Source organism: Egretta garzetta, unplaced genomic scaffold, assembly GCF_000687185.1.
Source record: "Egretta garzetta isolate BGI_Z169 unplaced genomic scaffold, ASM68718v1 scaffold248, whole genome shotgun sequence".
Taxonomy (NCBI): Eukaryota; Metazoa; Chordata; class Aves; order Pelecaniformes; family Ardeidae; genus Egretta; species Egretta garzetta.
This window is the reverse complement of record NW_009260596.1, coordinates 2740549-2765159: the sequence shown is the minus strand read 5'-3', so window position 1 is coordinate 2765159 and position 24611 is coordinate 2740549. Positions and strand designations below refer to the sequence as shown.

General features: G+C 35.3%; 1 protein-coding gene across 1 annotated transcript in view; it reads left to right on the top strand.

Annotated features, from left to right (window-relative positions):
• FMN2 (formin 2) overlaps positions 1-24611 on the top strand; it is a 160227-nt gene that overhangs the window by 78171 nt on the left and 57445 nt on the right. The window contains exons 8-13 of the mRNA XM_035900268.1: positions 12222-12283; positions 19386-19477; positions 19627-19756; positions 20699-20845; positions 22712-22771; positions 22953-23073. Coding sequence (XP_035756161.1) covers positions 12222-12283; positions 19386-19477; positions 19627-19756; positions 20699-20845; positions 22712-22771; positions 22953-23073 — 612 coding nt within the window. The remainder of the gene's footprint in view (positions 1-12221; positions 12284-19385; positions 19478-19626; positions 19757-20698; positions 20846-22711; positions 22772-22952; positions 23074-24611) is intronic.

Below are 24611 nucleotides of genomic sequence, written 5' to 3'. Positions count from 1 at the left end.
CGGAGCCCGCCGTCCGCCTGTGTCGGTCAAGGGGCTACACCTCGGGGCCTCGCCCCGCTCTCCGGCTTTGACCGAGGCGCTGCTTCTCGGCGTACTTCTTGCCCCGTGGATATCCTCTTTTAACAGATAGCTCTGAGTGTAAGGGAGAGAAAGGATGGTGCAAAGATGGGGGAGTGATTTGTATGCTGTGTCCATCCATCATCCGTGGTAGGTAGGGTAAAAAACAGTACAGGGGAAATTACGCCTTTCTGCTGCAAAAATTGTGAAATGTTTAGCCTGAGCACCCGCTGTTTTTTGTGCTGGAGCCATTGTGTTGGTGTTCCTGTACCTGTCTCTTTATGAGGCACCTGGGTGTCTCCTACTTTTTTCTCTTCTTTCTCTTGTTCTGTAGTCATCCCTAGACAATGAAAGATCAAGTTTATTTCTGTTGTTCTGCTGTTCCATAGGAAACCTTCCCAAGCAGTATGTTTTAGAGTCTACTTCAGTGTAATGTGTTTTCTGTTTTTAGTGAAGCGGTGGTGGCTTTAGCTACTTGGATGCAAAATATAGCTCAGTAGCATTAAACTGAAGCAACACAGCGTCTCTTGTAATCTTAAAGTCCTCAGTAGGCCAAATACAGTCATGACACTGAAATAAATACACATAGGTGATTCCAAGTAACATTTGAGTTTTTCTTCTTTTTTTTTTTATTTCTTAGAATGTATATATCTTGGTTTTCCACATATCCAGGCATTTTGTTTTGTTGCAATCCCAGCCCTCATTTCCTTGAGTTATTAATACCAGCTTTTGAGAACCACTTTGGAGCGTGAAAAAAGATGGAACTTAAACCATAAACCATCCTTCCACCCTCAGTTATCACAGTATTGTGATTTGAATTAGTAAAGCTGTGTCATCTGTCATTTACCTAGCCAAAAATGTTTTTACATTATTTTCATAATCCCACCACACTGTTATGGACTACATATCACAAGATCATTACATCATTTTCTTAGCATCTGTAGCTCTTCAATACTGTAACTTTAGAATATTTGGTGAAAGGCTTAATGTATGTTAGTGTGATGAAAACCCTGGTGTTTATCCAGACATCAGACCGGGCAGACATGTAGAATACCAGGCTACATCTAAACTGCTCTCTGCTGTGCTGAATATAAAATTTTAATTTGATATGGAAGATAAAATGAGAGTATGTAATTTTATTTCAGTGAGATACTACCATCTGACAGAGGGAAAGGGAAATTTGCTTCTGAAAGGAAATTTCTCAAGTGTTTTGTGTTTTTAATTTTTGAGCAAGAAAATTTGTATTTTGACTAGTGTTTGCAACAGTTGACTGTACAGCAACTGTAGCTAAATGGGGACTTGCTTTGCCTGATTTCTGAATCCCTGTAAGTTTCCATGTAGTATTTCTAACTAGCTCTACTGCTATGGATAATGATACCATCATACACAACTGGCTAGCTTGAACCATAAGCAAGGAAAGCTTGTTTCTGGATGATGGTTCATGTCTTCATGGCTAAAAGAACTTCCAGGACTTTCTGTTGTAAATCATCAAAACATAGCAGAATTCTGTGTAGTCTGTGTAAAATGATTTAGGCTGTTGATCTTACAGAAGACTAGTAGAGAACTTCAGAGGGGCCTAGAAAGGGCAAACATGCAGCCTAACTCTAGATTTTTAGAAAGAACATTCTAAGCATTTAGTCTGGTTGCTAAATAAGGCAAGTCATGTAATATTGCCTGCTAATTTCTGCCTCAAGCCATTACTCTGTAAAAATACGAACATTTTAGCAGTACAAATGATCTTGAGTTCCAGCTGAAATTCTGACCCTTCAAACTTTTGCTTTCTTTGAAGTCACTGATAGTTTTGCCATTGACTCTGGTGAGTCTAGGATTTCATACAAATACTTTAGGTGATGGAGAAACCAATGCATCCCATGAAACGTTTTTCAAAAGGTTACTTTCCCTCAGTTTTAACACTTAAAATATTATTTCTGTAGTGAATTTGTGATATTAACTTACAGGCATCTTTCATTCTCTCCTACTATTGGTCTGCAAAACTATGGGGCCATCTACTTTCAGATACCTTCTCATGCAGGTATGCATAAGAACAGTAATCACGTTGCCTCCTAAGTTGATTCTGTATAAGCTAAATAGGTCAAGCAATTCAACAGAAAGACAAGTTCTTGAGGTTATTCTGCTATTTTCTTTATTGGTCTCTTTGATATTCCACCAGCTATAGCTCTAGTCCAAAGATTGTTTTGACTTCTAGTCACTCCTTGAGAGAGTGTCTTATATTAGTCATTGATCATGATTACTAAGTGTCATCAAAACAGTTCTTCTGGTGAATTTGAGTCTGCTCAAGAAAGAGTAGCTCTCCCATTAGCATTGCCACATGGATTTCTCTGAGGACTAATAATTGTTTTTAATATCTTTCTTTTTGGTGTTGGTTTAGTTTTAGTAAGCTGAGAGCAGATTCCTATGGAAGCTGAAGACACTCTCCTTTCTGGTAGTGTTTTGTGAGCCATTAGATTTTCAGATCTATGAGTTAGGCAGTTGTTAATTCTTTTAGTGTTGACTCTTAAGTAATTTAATGTTAGTATTCTAAATTGCCAACTGGACACACCTGGAGCTCGATTTACCATACACTAACTGTGGGTAAATTGAGAGCACAAAAGCTAAGATCTTAAATTAACTGCTTAATGTAGAGAATATATTTTTGGGAAAAAAAATTGGTATCTACCCTGCTAACTTTATCAAATATTCAGAGGGCTATATAACTGTATAAAACTGGTATATTCTTGCCATTATTATGAGGGATGAATTGTGGTCACTTCATCTCAAACAAATATAATAGCAAAAAAATGAAGAGGTTCAATGGTGGATTAAACGAATGATTAAAAAGTGGAGTGTGTTTAGGGAACATGGAAAGATTGGGGACTGTTCAGAGCTGCTCGGGTTCACAGAGTAAGGCACATAGTTCAGAGATCCCATACGAAAAGTTAGTGTCCTTCTAGTGATTATGATATTAGAATAAGCAATAAATGATTCTTCTAATAGTTGGAATAATTTTAGTCTAAATGTATTCTTGACTTTACAGTGCTTTAAACTTAAGTTTAATCTTTGCCAGTGAACTACTAGAGGATGCTAAATAAATCTCTTCCTTCTCCTCCTGCATTTTGGTTATCTTTATCATTTAGAATGAGTTCCCTAAACCATGAAAGAAAAATCTTGTCTATTTTCTTATGCACTGGGCTTCTCAGAGTTAGCCGTGGCTTTTTTTACTTTGAGCTACTCTAATGAAAATAGATAAGGTGGAATTAAAAGGAGAGCCAGCAAATTTGAATTCTGAAAAAATCCACGTCTCAGTTTGAAGCCTGAAGGCTTGTTTGTATTCCAAACAAGTCCTGCTAACTTCTTCCAGCTGCTGTCAGTAAGGGATGCTATCTTGTTCTGCAAAGTTTGACTTGCATACATCCTTTGACTGTCATGGTTACACTGTCCCTGGTACCAAAATTAGTCAGTGGAACTCACAGACATAATGTCATGGAAATAGAGATTGAAAAGCTTTAGATCCTATGTGGATCTAAAAGAAAAGTCAAACATTAATGCACAGAAGGCCCACATTTTATTTCACTTGACTAATGAATACAAGGCTATAAATTGTATCTGTCTGCAGACAGATTGATATGCAATGTCAGATCTACTGCATATATGCCTTTCAGCTGATGCATTTGGTTTTATAACGTGCACTGTAAATACATAGTCATGTAAACATCCCCAAAATATGTTCCTCTGATATCCTGTTCTAGTAGTCTCCCCACCAAAAGTGTTATAGTTCATAGGTATGACAAGTTTCCTTTTGAGAACCTCTAAAGGTTCTGTGGCATGCTGTATGGCCTTATCCAGAAAGTGAAAAAGCTTAGTACAAGCTGATATCGAAGTAAAAGCTGATAGCATTGGGGTTTTTTTTTACAGCAGTAATTTTATTTTCTGTAACAATTTCTCACATGTAAAATATATCCATATGCCAATGATTAATTTTAATATAAAATCTTGTTCTTTAAACACTTTTAAAAATACGTTTAAGAGACAGGAAGTTTGCCTAAGGAACAACCACCCTCAACTATAAGCATAAGTCTTTTTTTTTTTTTTTTTTGACTTATTTAAATGTGTCTTATCATTTGCATTTGTGTACTGTGCTAAGCCTTAAGTAGCATTTTGGGAGTTATCATGGTAATCCTTTCCAGTTTGTTGAAAATCTTGAATCCTGCCAGTCAGTCTTGCGTTTCAAATTCACTCCCCAAAGACCAGCCCCTGGCAGGTTCATTGAGACTGTTTGCTCCTCCGTGCACTATAGTTTAAAATAAGCATAATCTGGTAAAATGCCAGTCTTCTCTCAACCTTCCTATATCCCACACCCATATTTTTTTCACCTGCCAAATTCAAAGAAATCTTATCTAAACAATTAAGATAAGCATTGAAGTACTCTCTATAGTCAAATCAGCAAACCTCTCAAAACCAGAACTGAAATATAATCTCTCTAAATTAAACAGTCTACAATGGTAATCATGTTTGTATTTAAACATTTTATTCTGAAAGGATTACAGCGTTGGTCTCCATTTTTTTTCCTGCCTAGACAAGAAGGCGACATACCAAGTCAAACAAAATATATTTGTTCTCTAAGAACTGAACTTGCACACTTTTTATAAACAAACTGTATAGGTGTATGAAGATAGACTTCACATAATCAGTAACTGCTGTCCTTAACATAGTAGGCAATTGTTTGAAATGTATGTAGTGTAACTGTTTATACTAATTATGTATAGTTATATATAAAATCTAGTTATATATTTTGGTTTTTGTGTGTGTATATATATATAATTATATGTATGTGAAAAAAGGTCTATCGATACAATTTTATTGCTATATATTAGGGATACAACATTAGGGAATAGGAATGCTAAGGACAAATGTCTAAAAAATTGAATTGTGTTTATAAGAGAAGAATCAGTACAAAAAGTGATACTAAAGATTCGCTCTTTTTGATAAAGTGTCCTACTTCTGTCACTTAAAATTTTGCAAACAAATATTCTTACTTAATTGATTCTTATTTTATTGCTTCCCAGAAATGTGAGTGCGTGTTCTTGAAGGTATTTAAAAATTCTAAGTCCTTTAAAAACAATTTGAAGCAACAGCTAAGCTTACTCCATAGCTTCTGCTTGGAAATTTTTTATACCATTATGGTTTCTTACACAAGCTTTAGATCAAGGTGAATTACTGCCACAGTAAAGCTGTGTGCAAGCAGTTCTAAGTGCCGTTTCATGCCTCTGATCCATGCCGTATGTACTTGTGTTGAAGATCCAATCTCTATTGTGCTTTGTGCACTTCAAGTTTTCATCCTGAGATGGTTAGAGTATTTCCTAATAGATAAACGTACCACAAAGGTATTGAAGGAAAGCAGGTAGGTAATAGTACAAAATTGTTTTCCTTCATCCTAACTCTACCCAGTGCAGCCATCCCCTACCTACCCATTATCATCAGGGGTGTTTTTCTGCAAGTTGTGCAAGTCCAGATACTCCTGTTTAAAAATTATTTTATTTCACTCATTTTCTGAGAATATTTACAAATTATACAATCATGATCCTTGTGTGTCTTGCTGCAGCTCCCATTAGCACAGAGACATTTGGTTTTACCACTATATTTTCCATATTTATGTAAACATAACATTTATTTCAGGAGGCCCATTGGGGATTTAACTTTCTGCATTAGGAGATTCACATTTCCATTATTTGAGATAAAGAAGAATCACAAGAGAATAGCAGTAGTTGTCAAGTTGTCAGAAGTATCACAGACAAAAAAACCCCCATGACCTTATGCAGTAGGCTTGTGTTAGATGAATGATGCCAATAAGCTCATGTGGGGGGGAAAAAAGAGCCAAGGATAGCAATTTTTTTAAGTTGCAGTTTTACTATGTAACCAATAAAAGACTGCAAATTTTGCATTTAGTTGATTTTTAAATATAAATATTAAGTTGGATTTAAATCTGGGTTTACTTTGCAAGTATCTGGATATTGCATCATACAATAATTTTTACAATAGGAAGGGAAGTCACTGCACTTTAATCTTCTTCTAAGGCTCTTTTGGCTCTTTTGGTGATGAGAAAGTTGAGGCAGATGTTTTTTCTTCTACTGTTGAATTGACCAGTTCAGCTGTCAGTCATTCCAAAGAACTTGACGAAATTGTCTACATTGAGACTTTTTTTTTTAGCATGTGTGGTGTTCTTGCATTTTCTTCCAAAGACATCTGTCAGTGAAGGCTTCCATCCTGTCTTCATTGAACAAACAAACAAGTTTTTTTTAATTCTTTTTCTCTAATTTGTTGTCAGAAACATTTCATAAGTTGATCAGGCTATATACTGTCTGACTTGTGTTTCTTGTATCAGAAATTTCCATTGCTTAAGATTTTGCCAGTATGCTAGTTTTCTCATGTTGCTGGGTTTTGACCATTTGAAGTTTACTACCTGTACATTATTCTTGGAGCAGTTGGGTTTTTTTTAATTAATCAGAAGTAATTGTTCAAGGATGAAGATACAATGTGACACATTTGACCTACTCATCTGCCTTTTTTTCTTCCAAATATCCTTTTTAGTTATTTGAAAATTAATACGTTGCATCAAATCTTCAAGTACTATTACTTGAAAACATTTTAGAATGTTGAATGATATTTAATGCTACAGTTCTGCCTCAGAATTATGTAGTAATTTTTGAGACTCTATGTACAGCTTATGGTTTCTATATAATACAGATAGATTCTTAATAACAATAAAGTCCTTTTTTGTTATAAGACTGGTTGATGTCTTTTCTGTTTCTTTTACCCTTCAGCTTGGAGTAATATTCCTGGGGTATAGATAGTTTTATTGCTAACATGGAGCAGAATTACCTGGGGATGGAAGTAGGAAAAAATACCATAGAGGTTGTAACATCTTAGTATCCTGTAATCTTACATGTTAGAGTCACACAATGAGCAGAACAGCTGGGAAACCCTGGGAAACAGCTGGGAAATCAGTGCCCTGCACAGAACTGCATGGTGAGAGTACTGTGATTATCTGCTGTAGAAGTAGGAGGTCCTTCATTCAGTGAAGAAGAATGTCTGCCTTTGTAATTTGCTGAAGTATCTGTAACCGCCATTTGACAGAGGAGATGTGAAGTCTTGCAAAGACTTTTGGTGCTCTTCTGCAGAAAGAGCAGTTGTGAAAGCAAAGAGGCAAAGATGTGCAGGAGAAAAAAAAGGAGTGATACTGCTTGGTTTTTGGAGAGTCATGGAGAAGACAACTGTGGTGGAAATCAGCATGAAAAACTTGGGTGGGTGATTTGCTTGTTTGTCTCCCTGAAGCATGGATCTGAGTATAGCAGGATTGGTTCAGAATTCGTTTTGCATATTTGAGGTGGTTTTGCTTCAGCTCCTGCTTCTTTCTGAGGAGTTAAACTGTAACCTGTTATCAGTCAAGTAGGATTTGGAAATTGCTCAGTCAGTTTTTGGGGAGACAGCAGTGCTTATAGGAGGTCTCAAGAGGAGGACATTCACTTTTAGATGGAGTATGGAGACTGAAAAGCTTAGGAAGCGTATTTGGAAAGGCCAGAGAAATGGAGTGTGATCTGAAACCTGCCATGAGAAAAGGGAAAATGTATGACCAAGAATTGGACTGAATCTTCTGAAAGTCATCCATAAGTGAGATTGTGTTAATGAGAGTTTTATGACATAAAAGTTGGATCCAAAGGATCAGGTTAATAATTCTTTTTCTTCTTCCTGAAATTGTACCCAGAGGGAAATTTTGGCCTTTTCATTTTAAAAGGAAATTCCAAAGTTTTGGACTTGCAAACAGAATAGAGTTTCCAAGCACTGGGGAGCTGTAGGAAGTTGTCTTTTCTCTAAGAGTTTATGTAAGTGGTACTATTGGTTGATATATATTCACAGCCTCAGGCAAGTGTAGGCTTGCTGTGTCTATATTGCCTATCAATTTTGTTTTAGTGGTAGCTGCTAGTTCACATGCTTCTGCATATATAAATAATCAACAGTAGTGATCTGTCCTACAATAAAAAAAATCACAGCTACTTCCTTATGTAGTCTTCCTGAGAATACACTGTGCATCTTCTAACTTCTTGCTGGTGTTTTCTCATGCATTTCTTCTTCAGGAATCTACTTGCTGGCAAAAACTTTGATCTTGTTGGTGGCTTGGTTACATACTGTGTTCCCCTGAAGACATGTGGGTGGTGATTATTCGTTGTGTTGGGTTTATTTTTTTGGGTTTTTTTTTAATTGTGTCTGTGTTCTAAATAGGCTTTCATGTATATGGGAGAAGGTCCGTCTGTTCTCTGAGTTCAAGTATGCCTCTGAATATAGTTCTGTGCTTTGCATTAATCTCAAATTTTTTTTAGCAGCAATATTATCCTCCTGTCAGGTGAAGTATCTTCTAAGGTGTCTAGCCAGGCTTGCAAATTAATTGATATTGCTAAGAATAGTAAGTCTTTGTCTCTCTGCATGTATTTTATTGTCTTTCCAGTTTGAAACTCTAGTACCTGGGTTGACTTTGTTATTGTGAGTTTGCGTAATTTTTTTTGTTTGTTTCAATTTATATTGTAGAAATACATAATGGAATGGAAACTCTTCCATTCTGCTAAAATTTCTATAATCTGCAGTTGTGTAAGAAAGATATAATTTCTGTCCCAAAGATAGGAGTTTAAATTTTCATGTAGATTGTGGCAAAACCAACAAGAATATCACGAAACTTTCAGACTGACAAGAGGTTCCCAAACCCTTCATTTTGGCTACAAACCCTTTGAAATCTCTTTTTCTTCCTCTACCCTTTATAGTGTCAAGCAAACCTTTGCAATCGCACTTCAACCCCTCTTTTTACTGGCTGGATTTTCTGTAATCATGTGTTGACCAGTGCTTGCTTAAAAAAAAGAAAAAAAAAAAAAGTCATTTGTTTGTAGTTCCTTTTATTTTTATCTGTGCATATTTGTGTGTGTATCTGGACATATTTGGTTCAAATTTTATTTAGTTGGATCTATATATGTGTATATATATACACACAATCATACATATGTACATTGAGTAATTTTACAGTATTAGGGCTTGAAACTGTTGCTGGCTTTCTGGTTTTATTGACAGCAGTGGCAATAAAAATGCAAGAAAATAGCAGAACTATGAAATCTTCAAGGTAAACTCTAAATGCCTGAGTCTGATGTGATTAGAAGAAAGTTGTTTCTATTAGAGTAAAAGGCAACAGATATTCTTCACTGCTGTCATATGAATGTATCAGAAAGGCTGGATGATGTGCTGGCTATTAAAGATCATTTCATAGTAGTCAAGACCAGGAAATGACAATGTCAACTTTGAAACAAAAAATCACTTTCTAAAATAGTGACATGGGTGAAAATATCCAGTGACTGCAAGACTATCGTAAACCCTTCTCCAGATGTTTGCATCAAAGTACACTGGAATTGTAACATAGCTCAGAATATTTTCATATGGGGAAATTAATGTTTGTCTATATTTTTCATTTTTATTTTGCCACCACATGTGGAAACCTTCAGTTAGATATTTGTGTAGTCATGCTGACTGTAGGGTGGGGCATGGTTAGCTAGTAAGCTTGGGTGTGTAAGGAAACATCTTTGTTTTTATCCGTTCAAATTGTCTAGATAATGGAATTAAATATGCAACAAGCGTGATTTATTTTGCCAACTATTCTGTTCTGCATGACAAAGCTGCAGTACCACCAAGGAACAGAAGCTCATCTCCTGGTTCCTCAGAGTGGGGGGAGCAAATCAATAGTGAACATTGAAAAATCCTAGTGGGATGCAATAGAGTGCTATTTATGAACGTACATATTTGTCGATGAAATATATAGAAAGATACTTGTCTTGGGAAGGGGGGATTTGGAACATACTTACTAGGATCTAATTTCTCTAAGTCTTTGTCTCAGACTGATTTGTTTTAAGCAGCTCCCTGAAGTATGTACACTCTTCTGCATACCTGTTTTGTTGAAAGTACACAGACCTGGCACCATTGTGTTTGCCAGGCGTTCTCTTATCTCCTGCAAGCATTCAAACAAAAGTGTTCTATTGCTCCCTGAGTAATCAGTGGGTGATCTAAACACTGAGCAAAAGTCAGAGCAGGGACTTCTCTCATATTTCTTAGTGCAGGAGTAGACGGTCTCTGGAAGGAAGGGGAGAAGGGTGGAGCAGGGAGAAGGCAGCCACAACTCAAAATAAATAGTTGAAGCATTGTGAGTGTCCATATATGAAAACATTGCTTAAGCGTAAGAATGCTGAAATGTAGGGATCACACAAACCAAGTTTCATAATATATCCTGTTTTTAATAAAGCTGTTTGTATACAGGCTTTGACGCATGTGTTTTCTCAAAGTAGAGCTCTCAAACCAATATAGACTCAATTTCTACTTGCATGTTAATTTTAGTCTCTAGTTGTACAAGGCAAATTTAGCATGTTTTTAAGCATGCAGATAGTCCTACTGAGCAACAGGGAATATTAAATATAACATATACTACAGTACCTTGTTGAGAGGGCATCTTTAAGTCTCTGTTGCAACAATTATTACATAAGGGGAAGGGGGGGAAAGGAGTTTTAAAATATCCCAAATAATTAGTAGCAGATTGTTGCATGTGCCCCCTCCCCTAAAACAAAACCAAACCCATGTTGCTTCCTGAACTGTTAACTCTTACATTGCCGTTATCTTTCAGCTTCTCTTGCTTCTGGTAAGGGAAAAATAGGGAAAAAAAAAATTTTTAATATTATTTCTGAAAATTAAATAATTTTCTAATTATTGTTTTGTTTCAGTCCTAATAGTTAGCTTTGTGCCCTGCTTAGAGATACAGTGTAGCCTGCTTAGTTTAAACAAGATCAACACTTCTTTCTTTATAATTTTCTTATACTGTAAGTAAAACTATGTCTCAGGCCTGGAAAGGGGATACATGATGAGTCCCAGACTCAGAGTGGTATCTCTAAATGCTTCAGAGCAATCAGAAACACATGAGCTTGAATTATACTGTCTGTAGTCTTTAGGTGTATACACAGAATTTCTCTGTGACAGTTAAGGACATGGATTTATAAGACATGAAGTAACCTAGTACTGGGTTTCTATCACTGATCAATGTTGCAATTTCTAGATTAATCTTGCCCTGGGGGATTATTCTACTTATTGTACAAGTGCACGCACACACACATGCAGAGCTCATTACAAAAAAAGGGTACAAACTAATGAAGTGATAAATAGGAAAAAGACTGGTATAGTGTAATGAAAATTATTCATTGCCATCACATATGTTCTAATGTAATATTCTAAATTTCTTCCAAGATTTAAAAACTGGATGAGGAACATTGGATTTATCTGGCTTTTAAATGGTCAATGTGCTTGTAAAAAATATGTAGGAGGAAGACTGAAAAGTACTATTTTAAAAACAATTCTTTGTATTAGGTGAGAATAATTCTCCACTAGTTTGCACAAACTTTTCTTATGCCTCATGAAATGTTCCTAATGCAAGTGGGGAGTCAGGGTTGTGTTCCTAAAAATATGCCCCTCTTAATGTTTCTTTTTTTTGTCCAGGTTAGGTAGATGGAAATCCCTCTCTCTGAGCTGTTGAACTGGCTTTTTGACACTTAAAAAATAGTTATGTGTGTGGCGCCAGAATTACTTGGGAACAGGAAAGGCATATTTTGTATCTGTACTAAACGTGTCGGCTTAGTGCATAGAAGACTTGACCTTTGTCAGGTGTTTTGAAGTTAACTGGCTGACTTATGGATTAATCAGTTTGACTGAAGCCAACCAGTGACAGGAATGAGCTTTGTTGTGTGAGTGTGTGTGTGTGGCTGTGGTGCAGATTTACAAATTTTTATAATGCTTTCAGTCGGACCGTGAAAGTCTGTGATGTAAAGCTTATCTCTGATCTCTGGCTATGGCCATACTCATGGGATTGTATTTGGGGGGAGGGAGATGAATTCTTTAGCACTTGACACCTGGTTCTACCAGGTTTCTAGCCCATAGTCTTAGAAATGGCACTATTCAGGGCATTAATAAAGTTAAAACCCTTAAGCTATATGACCAGTAGGTCATAAAAACTATTGCTGGGTATTGTGCTTAGTCTTTCTTTCGCAAACGGATTATCATGCTGACAACTAATTCTTTTTTTTCTTTTGTCTTTTTTATAGCTGTCGTGAACTTGGACAACTCTGTGGTTGACCTAGAGACCCTTCAAGCCCTGTATGAGAATGTGAGTAATCAGAGGAAGTCCATATAAAGTAGGAATACTGTAGGTCCATGCAAAGGTATTTTTGGTTTGCATCAGTAGTGTTCAGAAAGTTTGTAGAACATGTCCTGTTTTGAAGTGACTTTATTTTCCCCAAAGCAATGAAAATAATAAGCATTTAAATTGTATTAATTGCCATTGTGTGTTTTATGTAGTGCATACATTTTTATTTAAGTAACATAAGCAACTTCTAAATGACTAAACAGAAATTGATTTTGCTCCTTTTTTTTTCCTCTTGGGTGGGGCAGTCTTTGATCAATAGGTATCAGACCTTGCACTCCAGGTCTTTGGCTTCACTTCATAACTTCATTAATATAACAATGGTGTTCAATTAAAAAAAGTTTTAATAACAGCAATAATTCCATTTGTGGAACTGTAGTTTTTCATTATTATTATTTCATGGATTCCTCCAAAATAATTTTAACTCTTTGAAAGGAAAAGTTTTGTTCTATTTTAATACAACAAAAACCAGTATAAACTGCCAGGGGCTTCATAAATGTGATACTAATCATCAGACTGTCTTTGACCACCTGATCCAAAATCAGGGATTCAGAATATATTCAGGCATGTTCTAAAACTTTACAAAGCCAGCCACATACAAAATTCAAAAAAGTGGATCTCAGCAGCACATTTCTGCCTTCAGCTGAGGCCAGTGAGCATTACCACCTTCTCCAAGCATGTTGTCTGAATACATGGAGATCTGGCTTGGCAGCTCTGGAAAGAGGAAAGAGGCTTTCAGTTTACCCTCCAAAGAACTTGAAAATATGAAACACGAAGCTGTAAGCCACAGAATGACATTGAAGGCCAGTGTATGCTATTGTATTGGATTTTTTATTTCCCTCACATTATAGTTTTAATAATATGTTAATTACTTTTACATCTTTCAGATTTTTTGTTTTTAGACTCTAGCTTTCTATGGCCTACTTTACAATGATTTGTAGATTTATTAAATTTCTCATAAATAATCCACTTTGGGGCCTGAAAAAAGAGATAGTAAGCTCTCCTCCACTTTAGAAAAATCAAAAAGCTAAACAAAATGAAAAATAAAAATCTGAGGACAACTAGGAAGTACTTCTACTCTTATTTCATCCCTGAAGAATTAACTCACTCAACATCTCTCAGGAAGATAATGGTCAGATGGGAAACCTATTCTAACTACCCCCAAATCTTTATATTTTAAACATGTCTCATCCTTATGCCACTGTATTTATGTTATGTTATTTTCATTTTACATTATTTTTAAACTGCTCCCTTATACCGCACAGCTATGTCCCATTTCTTACATTCTTTAGTATGTAAAAGGTTGAAGTAATTTTATATATTACATATGAGTGATTGTGAATAGATACTGCCCTCGTGACCAGTTTTTGCATACTTACCTCTTTTATACTGCATAAGAATTTTTTTTTTTTTTTAAATAGTGCTATGTGGCTAATGTACTGATAGGATACTTTTCAAATGCTTTCTTAATGTTGTCTCTAATATGCTTCAGAGTTTCAGTTTAATGGATTACCTGCAAATTTGCAGTTTGTTGAAATAATCAAATGCCATTGTGTTCCTTTTGTCATTACCTTTACTAATTACAGAAAAAATCTAGGAGATATTGTCCTAATCGAAGAAAATATCATATGTTAATCTCAGGCAAGACTCAAAAAGTTGGAATGACTACAATGCATTGCTTTGCTTTGAATAGAGGACAGATCAGCCCAACTTTATCACTATAATTGCTTGGGCACAAGCCAAAAAAAAAAAAACCTAACAAAACAACTAAAAAACACTCTTCCTCCCCTCACCCCCCCAGTTTGTTTAGAGAACTTCATAAGGGGAACTGAATTTTAATCTTGGATCCTCAGTTTGATAAATCTGTGTCTTGAAAGAAGCATTTTTTTAAATTGAATTTTATTTTCTGTTTTTACTTTCAGTCTTTGGTCAAAGCACATCAGACCTTGCATTTGCTTCACTAGGTAGCTTCATTAATTATAACAATATTTTTCAATAACAAAGTGGGCAGTATCAGAGAGCCTGACATGTTTGACTCCTCCCTTATTTCTCAGCCTCATCCTGTGTTGTAAGTGGGGATAACGTTGCATCATTCAGTTACTTTGTAGCCATTAACTTGTTAGTTTTTAGGGTTTATTTATTGGATTGGGATTTTTTGCTGGATATTTAAATTCCACTGTACTAGTTTTCAGCCTTTCTATTTGATCTCTATGCGACATATGGGAGCATTTGTTTTACAGTCTTCCCTCAGAATGTAATCACTTTTCCTGATTGCGTATGTCTGGCATGGTGCTTTCCCCTCTTAAATGTGAATGAAATTTGGGCAGTCTCCAAACCTAAACACACCCTAATTTCAAAAGCCACAGTCCCGAGGGCTCAATTCCTGTTTACTGAGGAATTAAAGTCTTGTTAAACCACAAGGTTACTGTATACATCTTAGTGACTTTTTATAAACGAGGAAACCCACACCCCACCAAAGACCTAAGCCCATAGTAATTTATTTAATAGTATTAAGTGGTATTGCATCAAGAGAGGAGGACTTGGTTACTGCAGAACTCTATGGTACAGTCATAGAGTTCTTACACATGGTTGTGTAAACTACCTTTATAAAACTAGCTTTATAAAAAGCTGTTTAAATGTATGTTAATAATCAACTATGTATTAAGATTTGGGCAATTTTAATAGGAGAGTCTTAATAGATAAAAACTACACGTAAAACACTTACTTTAACGTGCTTTTACAAACTCCATAATAGCAATGCTTTCAGATGGCTGCTGCCATTTGAGAGGGAGAATGGTAGGAAAAATTCAGTGGAGTAGTCAATTTGCTGTGTTGTCAGGCCACATTGGTTGTGATAAGAAGTGTACTTATTTGCAAATAGTAGCTAAAATATCACTGTCTGAAGCAAGATAAGCCTGTTCCTGCTTATGTCTTCACTAAATTGTGAAAATAAGTGTAGAAAAAATGAATTAAAAATTGTGTCAAAGGATTATCTTTGATCTATGGATTTGCCCTTTTAAAATCTTTTTACATCACAAAATGAAATGTGTACACTTTCTTAATTGGACTCCTGGTAAATTGTCCATCCTGTCTCTATCTTTAAAAAACTTAGGTCAATGCTTTCAAAAACCTCAAAATGCCATTTGCAAGAGCAAAAGGCACACAGAAGTCTGAAGTGCATGTTTCAAACCTTCTCCTCAATTATTTCTTGTGATTTTTTTTTTTTTTAAACTGGCAATTACAATGTGATATCATAATATTTTTCTGCAAAGACTGTAGATTGTACCTGACTTCTGACACATGACCCAGCTTCAAGGGAATATGATAGTTGCTATTAACCTGGGTATCTCTAGCTATCCTTGTTTCAGTTACTTTTGACAATATTCTTTAGACGAGTCACTCAATGCTTTTGAAATACATAACATTAACTTTGAAAATCAAATTGACCAAAAAAAAATCACCCTAAAATTAAAAAAAACCTACACACATTTAAAATGATCTAAACTCAGCGCTAAGGTCCTGTTGCAAGGAAAAAAAAATAACTAGGAAATTATTTATGTTGTGAAATGGAAAAATGGTCCTTATGAACTATGGTAAGACCAAATATAGGGTAAGTTCATATTCTGGCAAAAGTGGGAAAAGCATTCAACTAAAACAGTGTATTTTTTTGCAATAATTTCTATCAGATTTATGCTTTCTGATTTGAGACACAGTTAATATAAAATTCTGGTATATTATACTATTTTGTTCCGTTTATGATGCTATACAATAGGTAAAATTCAAGGAAATAAATAGCAATGGCATTCAAAGAGGTTCTAATGCAATCAGATTAATTACTTTTTTGAGAAGTATCTACTGAATGTGTTCTCTCTTGACACAAATACTAGAGGTTAATATAAAAGCCTTTCTTTTATTATCTATCTGCATGTTAGGGAATAGATAAACATTAACTGCAAAGCTAACTGTTAAAATTTCTGAGAAAAAATCTTTAGTAATATCTGTGCAGAAGGCATGTCAGCCTTATTCCTTTTCTATTGTAATTTAAAATACACATAAATCAGAATTCTGGATGCCAGAGCCAAAACCAGTGGCTTGAAATTCAGGTTTGATTCTGAACTTGCATGGACCTCTTGATTTTGGTGAGAAGTGTAAACCATGTCTCCTGAATTTTGCCCAGGCCTACCCATGACTGGATGATGATTAGCTTTTATTTCTTTTCCAGTTATTTATTTGCATATACAGTCTGAGAATAATGGCTTAAATAAGGAATGGTGAGACTGCCTAACCTTTGGCCGTGAGATTTGGTGGAGAAACATTAACAGCTTGAACATGCATATATGTAATAGATTGCTCCGATAAGCACTCTAATACTTCACTATGTGTAGAAGGCCAGAAGAGACAATACTCTTGCTATTTATTCTAAAGAATTTGCAAATAACCATATAGCTTTATGCTAAAATATTTTCTCCTCTCTAACTGTTACAAAAAAAATTCAAGTAATTTCCTTCCATTTTAACAGAAGAGGATATACTTTACAGATTGGACAGAAATAATAGAACTTAATTTGAAAACTTGGTACAAGAACTTGCTTACTTAAAAAAAAATTTACAATTTTCAAATGTAAATTGAATACATGAGGTTTTTGAGGTGTAAGCTGAATAAATAAAATAGCTCTTCCTTCAAAGTCATTGGCATACCTAGACCTCCGTGGCTCTGACAACGCAACCACTCCACAACTCCAACAATGCTACCACTCTTGTCATCCTTTTGATTTCTAAATTCTATAGATTTCATCCATTGACAAGAGACATTTTACTGATTTGAAAAGAGATGGAAGCTTCCTTTCTTTTAACTCTCCATTGGGTATGAATGTTCTAGATGAAGTGAAGAAATGTCCCATTTACACCTACTCCCTAACACAAAACCAAAAGCAAATCTTTCTCCTCAACTGCACCTGCAATACATTAAGTGGAAACTTCTGCAGTTAGTTGGATCTTTCCTAGTACATTTCCTCACCCCGTGTCTGGATGAGTACAAATAGATACAATTTTATGATCTTAGTATCTTGAAAGTTTCCTTCTCCTCAGGTTAGAGTTATGCAAGCAAAATTTACTACTGTAATTATATGTGTATGTCCTATGCCTGCCTTGACAGAAACTTTATGTAGAAAATTACCTTTGAAGGACGAATCCCCAAGTTTGTTTTTTCAGACTGAAGTGATAGTGGAGTAGAGAATTCAGTAAACTAGCTGTTACAGATGGGCCACTGCCAGTGTACTAAAATTAAAAACTGGTAAATTAGTTTCAGCCTTGTTAACTGAGAAAAGGATGATACAGCATAAACAGATAGATCAAGGAAGGATCAAGCAAGTCAAGTGATTGTTCTCCTCTTCTCAGCACTGATGAGACCACATCAAGGGTGCTGTGTCCAGTAACGGCCTCCCCAGTGCAACAGGCATGGACATACTGGAGCAGGTCTAGTGAAGAGCCATGATGATGAGAATGTATCATACAAGGAGAAGCTGAGAGAGCTCCAGAGAGAGCTCTCCAGAGGTCCCTTCAAACCTCCACTATTCTATTAATCTGTGATTAATACTACCACCATTATAATTTCTTAGTGTTGAGAACAAAATGTATTGCTGGGAGAAAAAAAAGAAAGAAGAAGACATTTGCAATATTTCCTAGAGTATTTCATAGATAAGATCAGAATAGTTTAGAGAAGATGGCCCTTGAAGAACATCCACAGAAATGCTGGCTAAATATTAGGATGTGTAGTATTCAAGACAGATGGGCTTGCAGTCATTTCCAGACTTGAAGTAATTGGAGAAACTCAGAAATGCTTTTGCTCTGAGTGACTCTTCAATCTCTTCATCTTTCTGTTTCTCTTCAGTATTTTCTCCCTTTTCACATGGGAAGATGTTCAACAACCTCAGAAGAACTGTCCAAACCTAACTTTCTGGTTTAAGATTGCTGATGGAACTGTGGCACTATGATTTGAGATAGTTCCATACCTCTTCTGGTAATCATGCTAAAGCATGCAAGAATGAATGCAAATGCAGCCTATCTTTTACTTTCACATTATTTAAGTAGTTAGAACATAATTTTCCACTTTTGTCTTCAAGTTCTGTGGTGGATTAAGTTAAAAAATATGTATAATGTTTTCTTAAAGGAATAAAGGTAGATATATAAAGGTACTTCTTTTTTTCACTCTTGCACAGATTCATGTTTTGAATCTATTTTGAAAACCACCATGGATATCAAAAGAAGGGTCAGTAGGAGGAATTTCCATTCCACTTGTATTCCTTTCCATGCCATTCCATTTTCCAGTACCGCAGTTGGAAAAAATAATTTCAGTGTAGCATGGAAAAGAGAAAGAAGTGAGGCTCTGTTTCTTTTGATTGGAGTATTGAAGAAAAGACCGCACAATGTGCTGCAGGGTTCTCCAAGAAACTAGGCAGTTTACATGTAATTGTTTTGGCTTATTAAGATAAAAATGAAAATCATTTTACTCCAGAGAGGTATGCAGTAGTTCTCATGTATTATGGTATGTATGATAGTTCCATTATAAATCAACTATTTTTTGTTGTTCCATAGTGTTTTCCAAATACCAAATAAATGTAAATTGCAGTAAACAATACAAACCTATTTTCATTTATTAAAAAAATATATTATTTAAATATATATTTGAAGATCACATTGCGTTCAAATGCAACCCAACAGATTTGGAAAAAGTAGTACAACTCAAAACGACAGTTCTTTGATCCAAAGACTTTATATACTGCCAAAGAAAAGGGATTGGGAATGAAGATTATTGTCTCAGTGCATGATTGAATGAATAAATCTTTTGCAGATTACTAGTAGTCAATAATATTATTTGGAAGATGTTCTGTTTTCCATCAGATGTATTTATACTTAAAATCACTCTATGGACCAAGTAGTTTTATCATAAACAGATGCTAGAAGGAAAAGAAAAATCTGTGAACATGATTTGTTACAAGAGCATCTTTATGTTGTTTGACTAGGTTTTTAATTAACACTTTTTAATTACTTTGTTTCCTTTATTCCAGAGAGCACAATCAGATGAATTAGAAAAAATAGAAAAGCATAGCAAGGCATCCAAGGAAAAAGAAAATGCCAAGTCTTTGGATAAGCCAGAACAGTAAGAACATACTTATGAAAGAACAGTTTTGCTTGCTTCAGAAATTTTCCCTGCTATAGTAAACTATCTAGAGATGTTATAAAAGAAAAAAAAAAAAATCTGTTCCTACTCACAGTGACTCATATAATTTTCTTTAATGATTCCTACAGGTTCCTCTATGAACTGTCACTAATTCCCAACTTTTCAGAACGTGTATTTTGCATCCTGTTCCAATCAACGTTTTCAGAAAGCATTTGTTCAATCCGTCGCAAACTTGAATTGTTACAGAAACTGTGTGAGGTAGGTTGTGCTCTGTGAAAAGATAGAGCTAAATTTCTGATATTTAATCTTGTTAAGTTGTACTCATATTTCAAAAGTTTTTGCTTTATTTACTTTAAGTACTCATTAAATCTGAAGCATAGCAGAATAGAACATTTTATGATTGTACTTCAACATCAAAGCAAATTTTAAGATTAGCTTTTGGTACTGAACTATAACATGTTTTTACCATCCGTGTATATCAGTCTCTTTAAAATAGTACACCTCCTCCTTTTGTTAAAGAAAAATCTTCCCTCTTCATAGTGACCATATCACCCCTTTTCAAATGAATGCCAGTTCAGTCCACTTTGTGTTTGCTTGGATTTTGGAAGTGTGCAACTCAATAATATCTCTGATACCTAAAATCAGCTAGAGATAGCAATGTTGTCTCTAGTTAGAAGAGATTACTGGAATTTTATGGTCCCATGCAAAACAAATACATGGCTTTAAAATGTAGGTTTCATCAGTATTTCATAGCAGAAAACTATCTGAAATATTTTATTTAATTTTTTTACCATTTAATAAACTGTTTTTAATTTGACTGCTTAATTGTTTTAATTGTTTTAATTGTTCTATGTGGGTTTGCTAAATTAAATATACCATTCACAACACCAGCATCAGTTAAGGAATTACTATATGTTTTTTCTCAACAGGTCAGCTCTGATAATATTGTATAGATTTCCTATTATTTTTTTTTCTGAGTATGCATTTTGCAGTAACATTCTCCATACGCAACAAATTGCGTATTGATATTATTCTATTTTTACATGTTGCAGTAGAAAGTTGTTAATTCCCTATATTTGAGCCTTTATATAAGTATTATTTCTAAACACAGTAACAACAAGTCTGCTTGTCAGTAATCCTGTTAACCTTAAATTTGATTGTGAACTTGAACAGAAAATTATTTCTCTTTCTGTTTTGTAGACATTGAAAAATGGGTCAGGAGTTATGCAGGTTCTGGGTTTGGTACTTGCTTTTGGAAATTACATGAATGGTGGAAACAGGACACGAGGACAGGCTGATGGGTTTGGACTAGATATCCTGCCAAAACTGAAAGATGTCAAGAGCAGTGTAAGTTGAATCTAGACTTCCTGTAGGCCTGAGAATGTTAAATTCTGAGAAAATTACTTTTGTCTCCATTTCTGAGTAAATGGTATGAAGGCATGTCAAAGGGAATTGTTTTGTTACTATACTTAGCTGATCACGCTTCTTGAGTTAAATGTATTTCTATAGGAATAGGAAAATGAACCATCTATTTTCATTACGGTACAAACACAATTACATAAAAATTTGTCTTAGTTCCTAATCTGATATGTGTTTGACTGTTGGTACACTGCATAGTTCTAACTTTTCCTGTATTCAGAAGCAATACTGTGATCCTTACACTTAAAAGGTTTTTCACAGAAGTGTGAACAGTTGTAACAGAAAAGTTAACTGTGACTCAATGCTAATTGAAAATATTTGCGGAAAAAACCCCCACCAAAACCCAGTCACTCCTGAAAATGATTGAATAGATATCCTGAGCATTTGGGATAATCCAAAATTCATCCTTTATATACATCATGATGACAGAGTGCATTTCATACTGGACCATGGAAACACCCAAATAAAAAGTAATCACAGCAAGTACTTGTTGATTTCAGATTTGTCTGGTATAGCCATCTGAGTAAGGGGAATGATAAGTAGTCTTGTTTCTTGCTCAGTGCTAAACTGGAACTTGTGTGTTACCAGCACTTTTTTGGCTTCTGTTATTCAGATTGGAGTTGTATTCAAATATCTGCTTTTTCTTTTTTTTTACAAGGCAACAATGATCTTTGAGTTTCTATGGCTATGATGAAAAGACTCATCTGAATGTGGGCAGTGGTATGAGGAATGTTATAGAAATAATTCTCAAGACTTTTAATTGGCCCTTACATCTGTCTAGTGAGTAGTTATCAAGATCTGCTACTATGAAAGTGGCAGAAAAAGAAGAGCTTTTTCTGTGCTTGGTCACTCACTAAATATACATGCTTTAGCTGCTGGGCTAGGTAATGTGAGCAGGCTGCTCTTTACCCTGTGTTGAGACTGTGTCAGCCGTTTGCCTTTAAAGAGGTGGAGGAACTTCATTCTGGCATGTTCGCTTCTTTGGTAAGACAGTGGAGTGATGATGTGAATGAAGCCTTAGTATGATGTGTTTACAGCAGCTTATTTTAGCTGAACCTTCTTATTGACTCTGTATACATCATCAGTTTTAGAACTTGATTTAGCAGAACGTTTAGGCACATTAAATTCGGTTTGGTGACTCAGACCTACAAAATTTGCTGGAAATATTATGACCATTAAACTTGCAATTGCAAGATACATCTTCAGTTTATTTGCTACTGATCAGTCAGAAAAGTTCTTACAACATAGTTTTCTGAAACTATCTGCAAATATAATTTTGTCAAAAATGCTGAAGCTTCACTGCAGAGATTACAGGAGGGAAACAATGTGAAAGTTCCCCCAAAGACCCCCAAAAGTGCCAAAATTTTGTTTAGAAAAATAACTTTGTTTTTTTTAAACCTTGCTTTCGTTAAATTTATAGATTAATAAAAAGATCTGAATGTTGCAAAACGAGTTGAATACATCAACACAGAAACAATTTCTCTTTTCCTTCCTGGGAAACTTCAAAATGTAAGGGTTCAGTTTACAATTAGGTAAATTTCAAAAGTCAGGAGTGGCTTACATGAATCTTGTAACATATCTTTCTATTATTTTCTTTAATGGTTAAATGGTATTTCTGGGTGTTGTGTTTGGCTTAGGTTTTTTTTCTTTTTTTAGTGAAGGCACTAAATCAGCAAAGTATTTTTTCTGTACTTGACACTAAATGTTTCATTTACTTAAATTACCATTTCTGAATTTGTTTTTTTTTTTCAGTGAACTTCAGTAACACAACAAAGTTTATTCTCTTCTATACAGGACAACAGCAGGAGTCTTCTATCTTACATTGTCTCATACTATTTGCGTAATTTTGATGAGGTGAGTGAGAATTAGTTTTGCTCTTTTAAATTCAAGTTAAAAAAATCAACTTAGTGAATTTGTTCTTCTGCTGGCTGAGATGAGGAAATGTGTATAAATATTTCTTGTGCTTTCAGTTATATATTTTAGTATATAAAAAAGCAATGAGGACTGTGTAACTGTTCATTTGTATTTTTGTCAGGATGCTGGAAAAGAACAATGCATCTTTCCTCTTCCAGACCCGCAAGATCTCTTCCAGGCTTCACAAATGAAGTTTGAAGACTTTCAGAAAGATCTTCGCAAAATGAAGAAAGATTTGCGAGGTACTGAACCTAGATTAAGTGCTAACTATATGTTACCAACATATCCCTGCTGCTATTTTTTGTATCATTTTGAGAAATTAGATGGTAGTATAAAAATAGTTGTGTTTTTTGACTCCTTAATTACTATTTTGTTTCCTTAATTTGCTTTTTCATGACCATTTAATTAATTCATAATTTTCTGTAGATAACTTGGAAGAGGTTATTAAAATAAACTGATTTCAACAAGTCTTTCACCATAAAAAGAATGGCAATGTGTTGGACTGTGTCCGTGACAAAAAAAACATTGATAATCAGGTCCAAATACTATCTAGCAGATAAAATAATATGTATGGCATGTTGTTAAAGACAGTGGAAACACTGTGACTTTACTAAAAAATAAAATGCAAAGGAAGTATTTTTTTTTCTCCTGCCTGTGGAATGATTTCTTTAAATGAACTCAACATGCTTAAAATAAGATGTATTTGCTAGACTTCATTAAAGAACATGTATCGCATATAATACCTTTCTTAATAACACTGGGAACTAAGCAGTAAGTTTAAGTTAAGCAAAAGTAGTTTGCAGAAATGATGGCTGATATCCATGATCTTCAGTATTTTTGCTAAATGTCTTTGCTAGACTACCCAGTTATGTACCATTATGCTAAATCTTGGAGAGAAGGATTCAAATCAAGGAGTGAAATGATGATTATATTTCTGTTGCCTTGCTGATTTTGAATGCCATGCATCTAGAAACCAAGGAATCGTTTGGTAAACCATTAGTCCCTGAATAACCTAGAATGGAAGGTTCCCTGTTAAAACAAAAACATGACACCAAATGATATCTGTCCTTCCCTTCTTGACCGTATTAATCTTGCTGTTTTGATGTTTTAGAATTCATTTTAAACATTTAGAGTTTGTATCAAGGTCACTTAGTGCAATACTGAGGAGCGAACTGCAGTACCATCTACTTGCTGCCCTGATGGAAAAAAAATCCCACAGTTCAGCCACATAAAATTTATTTTATTTAAAATTACTTCTTGCAACTTTCAGATAATCACAGAATCATAGAATCACAGAATGTTTTGGGTTGGAAGGGACCCCTAGAGGTCATCTAGTCCAAGCCCCCTGCAGTGAGCAGGGACACCGCTAACTAGATCAGGTTGCTCAGAGCCCCATCCAACCTGGCCTTGAATGTTTCCAGGCATGGGGCCTCCACTACCTCTCTGGGCAACCTGTTCCAGTGTTTCACCACCCTCATTGAAAAGAATTTCTTCCTTATATCTAGTCTAAACCTACCCTGGTTTAGTTTAAAACCATTACCCCTTGTCCTGTCACAGCTGGCCCTACTAAAAAGATTTTCCCCATCTTTCCTATAGGCCCCCTTTAGGTACTGAAAGGCCACAATCAGGTCTCCCCGCAGCCTTCTCTTCTCCAGGCTGAACAAGCCCAACTCCCTCAGCCTGTCCTCATAGGAGAGGTGCTCCAGCCCTTGGATCATTTTAGTAGCCCTCCTCTGGACCTGCTCCTTCTTGTGCTGAGGGCTCCAGAGCTGGACGCAGT